The 16,258-nt window shown below is 44.5% G+C and overlaps 1 protein-coding gene across 1 annotated transcript in view; it reads left to right on the forward strand.

Moving 5' to 3' along the window:
- The window catches only part of GREB1L (GREB1 like retinoic acid receptor coactivator), a 331,061-nt gene that overhangs the window by 263,095 nt on the left and 51,708 nt on the right, over window positions 1-16,258 (forward strand). Inside the window, exons 16-22 of the mRNA XM_063923572.1 lie at window positions 1,999-2,196; window positions 2,427-2,607; window positions 5,231-5,423; window positions 8,075-8,208; window positions 8,584-8,923; window positions 13,766-13,881; window positions 13,965-14,209. Coding sequence (XP_063779642.1) covers window positions 1,999-2,196; window positions 2,427-2,607; window positions 5,231-5,423; window positions 8,075-8,208; window positions 8,584-8,923; window positions 13,766-13,881; window positions 13,965-14,209 — 1,407 coding nt within the window. The remainder of the gene's footprint in view (window positions 1-1,998; window positions 2,197-2,426; window positions 2,608-5,230; window positions 5,424-8,074; window positions 8,209-8,583; window positions 8,924-13,765; window positions 13,882-13,964; window positions 14,210-16,258) is intronic.

Genomic DNA, 16,258 nt, shown 5'->3' on the forward strand with positions numbered 1-16,258 from the left:
CTAGTTCATTTTGTGAACCATAGTAGTCCCCTAGTTAATTTTATGCCCCAGATTAGTGCCCTAGTTTATTTTTTGAACCATCGCAGTTCCCTAGTTTACATTGTAGTTCTGCCAGTACACATTATGCAACACAGTACCCCCAATTCACATTATGATGGACACTTTCCCCAGTTCATATTTTGCCACATTACAGTGCCTCCTATATATACTGTGCCACATTAAAGTGTCCCAGTTCTTATTATGTCACATTATAGTGCCCTCCACATTGCAATAAGCAGATCAGATTATGACACATTACAGTGTCCCCTTACCATTATAACATCCACTAAACACTCCTCTCACTGAAAATGTAATGTCTCACAATTCAGGCTGTGCAGTGGATCAGACCCAATTTCTGAGCAGGCAAATCTGTGAAATTGGTATGCAACTTTGTACCTTATGCCTTATCCAGAGGTTCTCAAACGCGGTCCTCAAGGCACCACAACGGTCCAGGTTTTAAGTATATACATACTTGGCCACAGATGACTTAATTAGCACCTCAGTCAATTTGTTTCGACCATCTGTGCTGAGCCTTGGATATACAGGCAGTACGGATGGTGTAATGGTTAGCACTACTGCCTCACAGCACTGAGGTCATGAGTTTCAGTCCTATCATGGCCCTAACTGTGTGGAGTTTCTATTTTCTCCCCATACTTGCGTGGGTTTCCTCCGGGAACTCCGGTTTCCTCCCACAATCCAAAAATATACTGGTAGGTTAATTGGCTTCTGTCAAAATGAACCCTAGCATATGAATGTGTGTGCGTATAAATGTGCTAGGGAATATAGATTGTAAGCTCCACTGGGGCAGGGACTGATGTGAATGGGCAAAATATTCCTTCTAAATCGCTACGGAATATGTGTGCGCTATATAAATAACTGGTGATAATAATAATAATAATAATAATAATAAACTTGAAACCTGAACCATTTGGATGCCTTGAGGACCGCATTTGAGAACCTCTGCCTTATACACTTATGGACTGATTCTGAATCTCACACAAAAACACACATAGCATCGTCTATTAGCGGTCACCTGTTTATGAATTTATGGTAATGTTGCTACAAACTCCTTACATCCGTTTGTTCGACTGTGCAAGGTGTGAGACGCCCATTTTTAGCAACCATGCCCCCTGTAATATCAGTGGGACCATCCTTATTCATGACAGTCGCTCACACCATGGCAGATGGAGTTTCTCTGTCCAAATATGGCCCCCTATGCTTGTGTTTGTGAACACAGCCGCTTGCATTGACATGCCAATGACCCGAACACTGAACGGACCATTTTTGCGTACATTCCTTGGCGCTTCCCAGTCATCGCTGAGGAACGCCCATCACTTTTCCACTACACTTCAGATACCATCGGTATTTTTGTGTTTGTTAAACAGGGCATATATAGTATATACATTCATAATTAATATATATTTATTATGAATGTATATATTTTTGTGTTTTACTATATCTAATGCCTACACAAAATATTTCAGTATATTGCATTAGTTATATATATATATATATATATATATATATATATATATTGAAAGAAGAGATTTCCCCAAGGAGCTGATGTCGTACTTTGGTATGTACAAGTTTTGTATAATAAAATAATCTTAAAAAAGAGAGATTGTTTATTTTTTTTAAAGCAATACATAAAACTGTTTACAATTTGCCCAGAATAACAATAAACAATGTTTGTACAGACGATAGTTGTGTTGGTAATTCAAACAACATCAAAATGATCTTCTTTGTAGAGATGTCAGAGAACAATGTGCTAACCCAACGCGTTTCGTCCTATATATATATATATATATATATATATATATATATATATATATGTATATATAAACGTGTGGCTAGTCCTCTTATTGTGAAAATTATACTTGATTTAAATATATTGCATCTGCTGGTCTCTGTATGTGTCGCATGAGCTCTTCCTTTCATAATCTGTGTGATGTGTTCTAGGCTGTAACACAGACAGCTTCCAGATCTGCCAGTCTCAGCTGATGGTTGCTCGAAAGCTCCTGTCCCAGGTGTGTGCTATTGCAGATAGTGGGAATCAGAGCCTTGATTTGGGACGTTTCAGCAAAGTGGACTTCCTAATAGTTGTCCCTCGCTCAGAAGTACTTGTATCACAGACTCTGCAAAGAATTAAACTATCTGGTAAGCAGCTAAAGTGTTGTAATAAGTTATATGCAGTCAGTGTTTATAGAACTGCCCGACGCTAACCACTAATGTTGTCCTGTACCAATACATAATCTGCTTGTGTACATTTATTTTAAAGACCAATAATGTTCTTTTAAAGCATTGCAACATTTACCAGTTCATTATGTGCAATAGAATTCTATCTCCTATATTCCAATTGCTTATTTCTGGCTCTCCTCTTTGGTCAGGGGTGCTGGTGGATTTGGGTCTAGAGGAGACTGCATGCGCCCATCAGCGAGCTGAAAAGTATGTTCTTCGTCTAGATGGGGAAGTCCAAGCCAAATTCGATGCCTTTATGAAAAAAGTGAAACAAAATCCGTACACACTTTTTGTTCTAATACATGACACTAGCCATGTGGATTTAACAAGGTAAGTGTCATTCCAAGCCGGGCCATCTTAATGTATAGGCACACTGGGCATCTACCCAGGGCCCAACAATTGTAGGGGCCTCTGAGCAAGGGGTAGGTGGCGGTCACACAATCGGAGTAGCCAGGCAACATTCTCTACCTGCCTTCCAGCCTGCAGCCAGACAGTGAATGGCTGTCATCATGCTGATTGGTGGATGGCAGTGGAGGCTTCAGTTTTGTGGCTGTATCCAATGTTCACTAAATACAACCTATGAAATCACGGCAAGATTGGTAAGCTGCAATTTTCTTGAGTATTGCTTTACCCCACACAGTGGCTGTCTAAGATGCTCCCTCACTTAATAGTATGTTAGGCCCCATCTTGCCTTCATTGTTCAGTAAACAGCAGGAAGGGCAGACATACCTGGCTCTTTGTAACAGGTGTGTCTGCCCTTCCAGCACTTAACTGAATCGTGTTGTGGCTGTGTGGCCATATACTGTACGGTCACCTACGGTTCAGTGACAATTTATAGCAGTGCAGGAGGAATTAAAGGAGTCAGGAGCATTAACTTAAGTGGGGAGAGATGGCATGTCTTCTAAAGAGGAGTGGAGGTGTTGCTTAGAGCAACCAATCAGATTTTAACTAACATTTATTTAGTACGTTAAAAAAACAAGTATCTAGAATCTGATTAGCTGCTAGTCCTCTTTAGAAGACTAAACCTCCTATGGATAATCTCCCACAATTACCTAATACCCATTCAACCCATCTACTACACTGCACTTGATTAGTTAATACTAATATATAACATTACCATTAATACGACTCTTAAGGCCCATACACACTGGGCGATTTTGAGCTGAAAGCAGATCACGTTTGGTGTGTTGAGCTGCTTTCAGCTCAAAACCGCCCACTGTGTATGCCCCAGCGATGAGCGCTGATGCGCGCTCCCGCTTCATCGCTGGCGGCCGCCGTTCATCTACTGGTATTACCAGTAGATGAACAGCGGGGTGAGCGGCTTTCTATAGCGTCCTGCTATGGAAAGCCGCTCACTCCCGCAGACATCGCTGGGCAGGGGGAAAAGCGCTCAGTGTGTATGCACCTTTACACACCAACTATTTATTTTCATTCCGATACAATATCACTATTTAGAATAATTTTAGCACAAATGAGTATAAAGTAATGGTGAAAAGGTCACAAGCTCACAACTTGTACCTCAAGTCTTTGAGCCTTGATTCTGGACATAATATTCCTTTGTATTACAAGGCATTCCCATGAAATGCACTACATGATATTCCTCCAGGTTAATTTGGTATGATATAACATTCATTGAAGCCACAAATAAAGTTACTATACAGAAGGGCAGATTTAACAACGAGTGATATTCTTGGTATCACTCATTACGAATGTTAAATGGTAATCCAGCCAATCAGCTACTGTCATGTGTTTTGATAGTTAGGAGCGGATTGATTGGAGTATCATTTAACATTTGTAATATAACAAGAATATCACTTGTTAAATCTGCCCCATTGTGTCTAAAGGGGGGTACTGACGGTCGAGATGTGTGCTGAGCGATCTTAACACAGACCGCTCAGCACAGCGCGATGTGCTGAGTGAGGGGGGGGCGAGCGACCCGCTAGATTGAGCCTGCATGCTGGCTCAATCTAGTACCGGCGATAGCGATGCGCGGCCCGCTGGGGGGCATACACACGGCAGATCCGTCCTTAAAATCTAAGCAATGTAGTCAGATTGCTTAGAATTTAAACACGGATCTCTCCATGTGTACCCCCCTTAACAGTGAGGAGAAGGGAATCTCTAGAGACACAGTGCTGGGCATTTTTACATTCTGCAGATCCCTTGATGTAGAAGTATCATCCTCTGTATGGGGTATGCAGTCATTTGGGACAAGATAAAAGGCCACCCATGGAGTGAATGTTTTACATGTAACTAGGGTGGACAAGAAGCAAAACATTTCATCAGTATCCCTGTGCTGTTCCTGTGCTTCATGAACCCCAGATCCTCACAAAACATCAAATGAGTAATTCAGGGTAACACTAGTGTTATTTCAGTAAGTGTTTATTTATCTATATGTCTTTGGGGTGTGGGAGGAAACCCATGCAAACGCAGCGAGTTCATACAAGTTCATCACAGATAAGGTCCTGCACCAAATGGGTCTAATGACTCCAACGCTGTAAGTTGCCAATTCTACTTTCTGTGCCACCATGTTACCCATGACATGAGTTAGTCAAAGTGTTTGTGACGTCAAACCAGGAACTAAACGGACTGAGCTGATCGCAATCTAGGAGTAGGTCTGGAGCTACTCAGAAACTGCAAAGAATTATTTAGTAGCAGTTCTGCTAATCTTTCGTTCGCTATTCTGCTAAGCTAAGATACACTCCCAGAGGGCGGCGGCCTAGCGTGGGCAATGCTGCTAAAATCAGCTAGCGAGCGATCAACTCGGAATGAGGGCTTATGTTCGTTCAGTCTATGGTGTTTCTGTTTGTACTGCTGACTGAAGTCTTGAAGCTGGCTAATGATTGCCATATAGGGATAATTTTTAAGATTGCTATTTTGAAGCCTGTGTTTAGGTGTTTTCAAGTGGTTTGTTAGTAGATGTGCATCTAATCTAAAGTAATGTATTTCTCTACAGTGCTATGTCTGCAACGTTGCCTCATGGAGATCCCACTCAGGGGCTGTCTGACCGGATTGTTAATAGTCGTGAAGTTCAGGAGGCGCAGAATCTCATTGTGCTGCAAGTCAGTGCCTATCCTTATGCCTTACAGACGCAGCAGTCTAAGATCAGCCACAGCAATGAGGTGCACTGGATCCAACCAGACATGGCAGTAAGGATTTTATGTCTCACAACATTTTTTATTTAATTTTGCGTTCCAAAAGCCTATGAAAGATTCATTTCACTTAGCACAACTATGTAATGTGCATTACAGAAAGCAAATTATTATTATTATTATTATTATTATTATTATCCTTTATTTATATGGCGCCACAAGGGTTCAGCAGCGCCCAATTACAGAGTACATAAATAATCAAACAGGAAAACAGCAACTTACAGTTGATGACAGTATAGGACAAGTACAGAGTGAATAAACCGTTACATCAGCAGATGACACTGGAATAAGTATCAGGTGGCAGAAAACTGCTGGATGTTGTGCAGTTGAAGATTATTAAAGTAGGAAAAAGGATAAGCACATGAAGGAAGAGGGCCCTGCTCGTGAGAGCTTTCATTCTGCATTTTTATACAACATTCACTAAATAAGTATAGTCATGCGTAGTTTTTGTCTAAGTGTGCATTAAATCTGGATACTTATTACAAAAATAAATATAACATTTATTGGCTACAATTCTCTTTGAGAGGAGTGAGCAGGTGCAAAGATGTGTGTGTTGGCATACAGTGAGCTGGATAGGGGTGTATATACAGTAGCACAGGGTGTGGGCCGTGTATAGAGTACAGTGATGAGGCTGCATTGACGAGGAGCAATACTGAAGAGGGTGATTTAGATGCAGCCTCTTTCTTGCTGATCAGTAATCTATTAGGTTTGTTGCATTTTCCACATTAAAGATAGTGTTATATATGCAAATTACAGCAAAATACAAATTGAAGGAAATAAAGGCTTTACAGTTGTAATGTATTAAATGGTTTTTATGCTGAGTCTTTCTAAATGTAAGCACTGTTGTTCACCATTAGTGTGTTGTGTTCACTGGTAATGTGACTTTATTGTTTGTTACTGAAATCACACTACAAGTTGCGAGTTAAAGTGAGGTGCTTCTATATAGGTAAAATACATGACAAGTATTAATATTATTATTATTATTATTATTATTACATTTTATTTATAAGGCGCCACATGTGTTTCGCAGCGCCGTACAAAGGACAGTACAGGGGACAGAACATTGCATTACAGTAAATAAATAACAGAAATAGAGTACAGGTAACAGAGCACCACACATTCTCAAGACATAGTACAGCTAAGATGTAAGTATTGAGGGAGTGATCATCGTACTACTAGAGGCTGGTGGTCATAGATGGAGATGAGCCTTTACTAGCAGGATAAGGATGGTCGTTGAGTAGGGGAGAGCTGTGAGTGAAATGTGTTGAGACGAGGGCTTAGATAACAAGAGGAAAGAGGGCCCTGCTCTGAAGAGCTAACAATCTGTTGGGGAGGGGCGACAGACAGATGACAAGAGGTGCAGGCAAGTGGGAGGTAGCCTGATGGCAGTATGCAAGCAAAGCTGAGATGTTCACGGCATGAGGCAGGGGGGGTGGAGGCGCGGCTTCAGCTCTGGGTTATGCATCAGAAGGGTACGCTTTGATGAATAGGTGGGTTTTTAGTGCCCGTTTGAAGCTTTGCAAGGTTGGGGAGAGTCTAATGGAGCGGGGGAGTGCGTTCCACTGAAGGGGTGCAGCACGGGCAAAATCCTGAACTCGTGCATGGGAAGCAGTAACCAGGGCGGTGGAGAGGCGACGGTCATTAGTCGACCGTAGGGGGCGGGAGGGAGTATGAAGGGAAAGGAGGTTGGAGATGTAGGGAGCAGTGGAATTAGAGATGGCCTTGTATGTGAGGGTGAGGAGTTTGAAGAGGATTCTGTAGGGGAATGGGAGCCAGTGTAGATTTTGTTGAAGGGGAGTGGCAGATGTGGTGCGGCGTGAGAGAAAGATGAGCCTAGCTGCGGAGTTCAGGACAGATTGGAGGGGAGCAAGATGGGAGCAAGCGAGGCCAGTGAGGAGGACATTGCAGTAGTCAAGTCGTGAGATGACCAGTGAGTGGATGATGAGTTTAGTTGCACTCTGGGAGAGATATGGCCTGATACGAGCAATGTTGCGTAGCTGGAAACGACAGGATTGTGCCAGAGCTTGGATGTGGGGTGCAAAGGAGAGGGAGGAGTCAAGAGTGACGCCCAGGCAGCGGAGTTGGGGAACGGGGGAGATGGTGGTGTTGTCAACAATGATGGAGATATTGGTCGGGGGTGTTGCTCTGGATGGGGGGAAGATGATGAGTTCCGTTTTGTCCATGTTGAGCTTTAGAGAGCGTTCAGACATCCAGGAGGAGATTGCAGAGAGGCAGCTCGAAACCTGAGAGAGGACAGAGGGGGAAAGATCAGGAGATGAGAGGTAGAGTTGTGTGTCATCAGCATAGAGGTGGTATTGAAGGCCAAATGAGATAATGAGCGCACCCAGGGAAGAGGTATACAGGGAGAACAGAAGGGGTCCAAGGACAGAACCCTGAGGGACACCAACAGGAAGGGTGTGAGGTGGTGCTTGAGGCAGACACAGAGAAGGAGCGGTTAGTGAGGTAAGAAGAAAACCAGTCAAGGACAGTGCTAGAAAGACCAGCGTTTTGGAGTGTGCCGAGGAGGAGAGGATGATCTACGGTATCAAAGGCAGCAGAGAGGTCCAGAAGGATGAGCATATTTATCTATGAATAAGGTAGTTGGAAGATTTTTTACTAGCTTTTTAGATATAATTTGTGTGACACAGGAAGAAGGAAGCAGTGAAGACAAACTTTACTTTGGCATCAATGAATACAGCAAGTCTCTACAATGGGGCATTACCAGCCCACTTCTCCGATGTGACGAGACTTTTGAGAAAATGGTCAACACTCTTCTGGAAAGGTGAAGTTATAAAATGGAAATGTATTTACTAGAATTTAAATTGGCAGTGAATACAAAACAAAATTATAACGCTTAAATTCTTAATTGATAAAAAAAAAAAAATCTGATAGTATCTAATGATAATGCATCAGTACTTTATTATAGACCATTTTCTTTATTCAGCAAAATTATCCGACTTATTGATGACAAACTCTTTTTAAGGCCTACCCATTATAGAAATGCCTCTGGCATTACACTTTAGAGAGTTTGCGTGTTTTAATTGGTGGGATTCCAGAGGAGGTTCTGCTAGTTGGTAATGGGGCAACCCAAAATCCCTCCCACTACAGATGTATCCAGTGTGGTATAGATGGAAATGATAACCCACTTTCTCTGTAGGTACCCCAGGTTACACAGCATGGTGATTCGATGCTACCTACTCATTCAGCAGTATTCTGAAGCTCTTATGGCACTAACTACCATGGCTTCGCTCAGAGACCACACCACACCAGAGACACTGAGCATTATTGATGACCTCCTTAGCTCGCCCGGAAAAGACAAAAGTGGCCGTGGACACATGCTCATAATCAGAGTCCCTTCTGTGCAGCTGGCAATGTTGGCAAAGGAGAGACTACAGGAAGTGAGAGACAAGCTAGGATTGCAGTATCGCTTTGAAGTACTCCTTGGTAATCCTGCATTGGAGCTTTGTGTTGCTAAACACTTTGTGACCAGATTAAAGGTAAGGCAGGTTGATTTCGTTTGTCAATACACGTTCTAGTGGCACGAATATGCTTTACATTCCAAAAGACCATGGGGTAAATGCAGTGGCAAATGCAGGATTTGCATGGGGGTGTTTCCAGAACTGGGCGGAGCCAAGCACGTGGGTGGGGACTGAGGTGACCCAGTATATGGTGGGTCCGTAAAACTAGTGTGTGTGTATGTATATGTGTGTATATATGTATGTGTATATATATATATATATATATATATACACACACATAGCATATTAAACATGTATGTATGTGTGTGTGTGTATATATATATATATATATATATATATACACACACACACATACAGTACATGTATATATACACGTGTGTATATAAATATATCATATGTGTGTTTATATGTATGTATATACATGTGTATATATGTATGCACATGGATATATATGTACTATAATTAAAATAAAGTAAACCTTTATTAAGCACTTACAAGTGCCACCAGGAAGACAGCAGGCTGCAGAGGACACTAGACAGCCATTAATAATACTTGGGCCGCAAAATGCAGCAAAACAAATAAAAAATTTTGGTGGAGGAGGGGTTTCTGGGTGCTCGGAAACCCCCTTGCGTGCACCACTGGGTAAATGTAATAGAAAAGAAAAAAGTAATGTGGGCGCTCAAAAAGAATATGGATACAGCTGCTGGTTTGGCAAATATGTTATTTAATTAATAAAATATGAATTAAATAACATATTTGCCAAACCAGCAGCTGTATCCATACTCTTTTTGAGCGCCCACATTACTTTTTTTTTCTTTTCTTAGCCATATTGGTGGATTTCCAGATCCCCTCTGTGTGGGCTGCCATTAGATGCAGGGCCGGTGCTAGGGTGTTGGGTGCCCTCCTGCAAACTATAAATGTTCGTTTTCCCTCCCATATTTCACAAAGCGAGGCAGGTTGACCCAAGCGGCGTGGAGGGGGAAGGGTGAGGCACCTGTACCCACACTGATCATCAGTGACCAGCAGCAGACTGGCAGTGGGAGACCTTAACACACCATAGAAACAGAAGTGTCTGCTGCTGCTGGTCTACTGGATCTTGTAAACATAGCAGATTTCTGGGGAAGCTGCATTCAACAGGCTGCAGGGTCAGAGCTAGACATTTTGGTGCCCTGTGCCAGAAAGAGAATTTGTGCCCCCCTCCCCCTCATATTTAAAACAGGGACAGTGTGTGCCGCAAGTGCGCTGCAAAATTCTAAGGACATGGCTTCATGGGGAAGGGGCATGGTCACAAAATAATACCAATTCATATTACGCCACACACATTATTCAAATTACACGACACTGTTGTACCATTTATAAACATTACATTAGGTAGAGTCCCCTTTTACACATTACTCCAGGTAGAGTCCCTTTTCCACATTACACCAGGTAGAGACCCCTTTTACTCATTACTTCAGGTAGAATCTCTTTTACAGATTACGCCAGGAAGAGTCCCCATTTACACATTTCGCCAGGTAGAGACCCCTTTTACTCATTACGCCAGTTAGAGACCCCTTTTACACTTTACGCATGGTAGAGCCTTTTTTATTAGAGATGAGCGGATTCGGTTTTACTCGGATTTGCTCGGTTCTCAAAACGGCATCTTATTGGCTCACGGATGTCACGTGTTTTGGATAGCCAATCAGATGCCGTTTTGATAACCGAGTAAATCCGAGTAAAACCGAATCCGCTCATCTCTACTTTTTATACATTACGCATGGTAGAGACCCCTTTTAAACATTATGGCCGACAGGGGCGGACCGTAATGATGGACGGAAATCTGCAGCATTGTCAGACTACTTATGCCACAAGTAGCTCGGTGCTGCAGCTACAGTACCATGCGGTGGACAGATGGACATAGGCTGTGAGGCTGCTGCCAGAGGATCTGCTCCCAAAGTGCACATACGCTGTGTGCCAGGCACCACTGGAACAGCGCTAGTTACAGCTTGTGCAGGGTATCCAGGGGAGGGGGCACAGTGTCTGGGAGAGAATGCGGGGAGTGGGGTTGACACAGTAACTGGGTGATACAGTGGCTGGGACAGAACACATGGGGTGGGGGGGGGTAACACAGTGACTGTGATAGAACAGAGAGGGTGTGTTTGACGTGTGAACACAGAGGGGGGCGTCACACAGTAATAGAACACGGGGGGGTGACAGTGTCAGAACACGGGGGGAGTGTGACACAGTAACGGAATACGAAGGGGTGATACAGTGACAGAACACAGAGGGGGTGTGACACAGTGACAGAACACGGGAGGAGGTGACACAGTGACAGAACACAAGGGGGGTGTGACACAGTGACAGAACTGAGGAGGGTGTGACACAGCGACAGAACTGAGGGGGGTGTGACACAGCAACATAACATGGGGAGTGACAAAGCGACAGAACACGGGGGGATGTGACACAGTGACAGAACACAGAGGGGTGGTGATACAGCGACAGAGCACAGAGGGAGGTGTGACACAGCAACAGAACACAGAGGGGGGTGTGACACAGCGACAGGGCACAGAGGGAGGTGTGACACAGCGACAGAACACAGAGGGGGGTGTGACAGCGATAGAAAACGGGGGGGGGGGGTAATAGAACATTGGGAGGTGAAACAGTGACAGAACACGGGGGGGATATACAGTGACAGAGCAAGTGTGTGTGGGGGAGATGGGGTACAGTAAAACTTTCGGGTGTCTGCAATATCACAACATCCTGGAGCCTCAGTGGGTATGCTATCCCAGGTGGGTTACTGCAGCCCTGTGCCTTTCCCCTGCTCAGTGACCTGAACTGCTCTGCTCAGTGCCGCCCAGACAGGATGCCGGATTTTTGGCTCTGCGCTGCCCGTCACTACCCACAGTGGCCACCACAATGCTGGTGTGCTTACTGGGGTCCAGGCGAGCGCGTTTCCCCTTGTGTGCTGTCGACCGCAGCTGTGAGGACTCCGGGGTTTTCATTGCGGCAGGAGGGGGGAATGGTGTGGCTGTCCGCAGCAGCACTGCAAAGTGCTGCGGAACATATGGGGGCGGTGCTTGCTGCAGTAACGCTGGGAGGAGGGGGAGTTTGCCGAAGCCTAGCCGACACCACTTTACCGTTTTTTTTGGGGTGGGGGGGTTTACATATACCTGGCGCACCATAGCCACACACAGCTGCCGGCGCCGCTGCCTCTAGTCTGACAGGTGCAGCGGCAGCCGGCAGCACCAATAGTTACTGACAGCAGAGGGATGCAGAGCAGGGACAGCGCTTATCCAGCAAAGCGCCTACCTGCTCTGCATCCCTTTGCTGAGTGGGTTCCGCCAGGCCTGATTAGACGTATTTATTTAAGTTGTTTATTACACCTATATATACAGCGCCCACTGTTTTGTTTTTTGGTAAATGTAGTAGCCTGTGATTTGCCAGCATCAGCGAGATTTCAGTGAGTCTGCCTGATGATTTAAAGTGGCAAGGCAAAGTTTTACTTAGACTCGCCGATGCCTGCAGATCGCAGGCTATTTTATTTACCCCAATGTCTGAGTACCTACTATGTATTTTCATCCTGAATGTATTTGGTCTTACCCGGCATTAGACTAAAGGGCCCCATACACTAGGAAGATAATGCCCGTTTTCACCCAATTTCGGGCATTCGGCCCGAAATATCGGATGAAATTGGGCATTTTGGAGGTGTTTCCGATCCTATCCAATGCGCGTTCCCGTGAGCATCGGATCGGATCCTCCAGATTGAATGTACTGCACATTCAATCTGGTTCTACCCCGCAGGCATGGCTGGGATCGCCCAAGATACATTGTATGCAAAAGACCAGCATACGATGTATTTTAGGCGATCCTGCCCCCCGGGAGGCTGCCGAGGGTGATCGCCCGCGACATGTCAGATGGACATGTCACTGTAGTGTATGGGGCCCTAAAGACATCTCCTAGGTAAATACTGCCTTATTATAATTTGCTTTTGGTGATATCACTGACAGAAGTGAAAAAACTAAAAGAGGATTTTCTATTTTTTTTTGGCCTGAAACTCCTTAGATTATTTAATCCTGCTCCAAACTCACCCAGTTACTGTTCATACTGTAGAGTCACAGCTCATACACGCTATTGTAAGCAGACAAATTCTATTCTTATTTCTGGAAGGTACTTTTTTTTCAAATCTGGCAGACATCTGGGACAGACAAGTTAAAGAACAGTAGATCTAGATTATCAAAATCTGATCATTGTTGGTAAATTGATAGAAAAGTCTGTGAGTTTATTGCAGATGTCACTAAGATAGGCACATCTGCCTAATTTGGCTGTGGTGTATGTAGACAAATAAAAAACATTACTTGTGTGACTGCAGTCTACTAAATCAAGCTACACCAGTGGTTCTCAAACTGTGTGCCTAGGCATCCTGGGGTGCCTAGGGGTGGTTGCAGGGGTGCCCCGGGTTAGTGGCCCAGGACCAATTAAAATTATTATAGACAATGTAACAGCAAAAAAACAGTATTTGTGGCTTCCAATCATAAATTATGTTGACAAACGAGTTGAATCCTGTCCCTCGCCACATAACTGATCCTAAGGAGGACATATAAACACAATTTACTTAATTTAATATTTTTCTCTGAATTTGTCAATTAGAATCTTTTGGCCTGGTGGTGCCGTCACAAAATTCTGATACTCTCAGGTGTCTGGGACCACTGAGCTATACACAACCAGTTGTCAGAAGTCATGCCTAGCGTTTGTCCTAATGTGTTGCATATAACCTGCCCACACTTCTATATGTTTATGGCTATTTGGGGTACAGAGATCCTGTATTTTTAAGAGTGGACTCAACCATATTGCAGGTTACATTTTTTTTTTGTACTTACAAAGGTGTGGAGAGGATGCGAACAAGAAGACTGGGTTCCTAGAACTTTTAAGGACTTGGAAGGACTACCTTGTATTTTAGTTCTTACTGGTAAAGACCCCCATGGGGAAACTTTCCCAAGGTATGTGAATAAACTGATTAGGTTTGTATTTTAAAGGTGTTTGTTCTTTAATAAGAAGCATAAAAACACAATTTGTTTTCTAGATCACTGAAGTACTGTGATCTGCGGCTAATTGACTCCAGTTTTTTAACCCGAACGGCATTGGAGCAAGAAATTGGCCTAGCTTGTTGCTATGTTTCCAGAGAGGTCATTAGAGAACCTGTGACCGTTCTGGACCTGAGTGACAAGGATGCGGACAAAGTTAATCCAATTGAGAATGACTCTGATGAGCTGTTTATAGACCTGGACAGACCACAAAGTAATGGAAGTGAAGTCACAGGCACTTCAGGTTAGTTATTATTTGATGGTTGTTGTATCAACATAGTGTTTTAATTTTTTTCTTCCTCCATTTTTCGGGGGAGAGAAAGTACTAGCCAATTAGCTCCTAACTGCCATGTTACAATCTATGAACCCTATTCAGCTAAAAAGCAGAATCTGTTACTACTGAAGATCGCATGCTGAGGGCCGCCCTGCACAGGACAAGGCCGTCCAGCGTTGCGATTGCAAAATAATTGCGATTGCATCACTGAACTAGGATTTGAGGATGCCCCCCTGTATATGCAGCATGGCTGCGAAAACAGTCCAGACACTCCTTAGTTGTCTGGACCACACCCCCACAACGCCGTGCCGCCTGCCGCTATTAATCATATTTTGGTTGCATCCTTCTGGGATTTGACCGCAATGCGAATAGCCACGCATGCACGCCGCGGCCGAAGCGTATGCACAGATCTCTGAAAATTGCCCGTTGCGGTTTAGGAAGATCTGCAAACTTACTGAATGAGGGCCGATGTTTGGAAAATTACAGCAAGGAGCTAATTGATTGGTAGTTTACTTCTCCACTTTATCATTCTCCAAGGCTTAGTACATTTGCCCCAGTGTCAAAGAAATAAATGTTTTTGCTTTAAAAATTAATTACATAATTTACAGTGAGAATAAAAGTTATGGATGGGTTTACCCCACCTTCTTGTGCTGGGTTCCTGTAGGGGAACAGCCATTGTGGGTAGCGTTAGGGTCAACTACTTCTGCAGTTTTAATGCAATAATTAGAGGTTTGTGTTTTTTATATTTATTCTGTTATGTTAACTATGGAGCCCCTCTTGTTTAGTATTTTGGTAGAATGTTTGTTTTTTATTATTTCTCTGACGTCCTAGTGGATGCTGGGACTCCGTCAGGACCATGGGGAATAGCGGCTCCGCAGGAGACAGGGCACAAAATGTAAAAGTTTGACCACTAGGTGGTGTGTACTGGCTCCTCCCCCTATGACCCTCCTCCAAGCCTCAGTTAGGTTTTTGTGCCCGTCCGAGCAGGGTGCAATCTAGGTGGCTCTCCTAAAGAGCTGCTTAGAAAAAGTTTGTTAGGTTTTTTATTTTCAGTGAGTCCTGCTGGCAACAGGCTCACTGCAACGAGGGACTTAGGGGAGAAGAAGTGAACTCACCTGCGTGCAGGATGGATTTGCTTCTTAGGCTACTGGACACTAGCTCCAGAGGGACGATCACAGGTACAGCCTGGATGGGTCACCGGAGCCGCGCCGCCGACCCCCTTGCAGATGCCGAATAGAGAAGAGGTCCAGAAACCGGCGGCAGAAGACGTCTCAGTCTTCATGAGGTAGCGCACAGCACTGCAGCTGTGCGCCATTGCTCTCCGCACACTTCACACCAGCGGTCACTGAGGGTGCAGGGCGCTGGGGGGGGCGCCCTGGGCAGCAATGTAATATACCTATTCTGGCTAAAATATATCACATATAGCCCCTGGGGCTATATGGATGTATTTAACCCCTGCCAGGTTCCAAAAAAACCGGGAGAAGAAGCCCACCGAAAAGGGGGCGGGGCCTATTCTCCTCAGCACACAGCGCCATTTTCCTGCCCAGCTCCGCTGCGAGGAAGGCTCCCAGGACTCTCCCCTGCACTGCACTACAGAAACAGGGTAAAAACAGAGAGGGGGGGCACTTATTGGCGATATTTATAATATTGAGCTGCTATAAAGGGAACACACTTATTAAGGTTGTCCCTATATATATTTATAGCGCTTGGGTGTGTGCTGGCAAACTCTCCCTCTGTCTCCCCAAAGGGCTAGTGGGGTCCTGTCTTCTATCAGAGCATTCCCTGTGTGTCTGCTGTGTGTCGGTACGTGTGTGTCGACATGTATGAGGACGATGTTGGCGTGGAGGCGGAGCAATTGCCTGTAATGGTGATGTCACCCCCTAGGGAGTCGACACCAGAATGGATGGCTTTGTTTATGGAATTACGGGATAGTGTCAGCACGCTACAAAAGTCGGTTGACGACATGAGACAGCCGGCAAACCAGTTAGTACCTGTCCAGGCGTCTCAGACATCGTCAGG

This window comes from Pseudophryne corroboree, chromosome 5, assembly GCF_028390025.1.
Source record: "Pseudophryne corroboree isolate aPseCor3 chromosome 5, aPseCor3.hap2, whole genome shotgun sequence".
Taxonomy (NCBI): Eukaryota; Metazoa; Chordata; class Amphibia; order Anura; family Myobatrachidae; genus Pseudophryne; species Pseudophryne corroboree.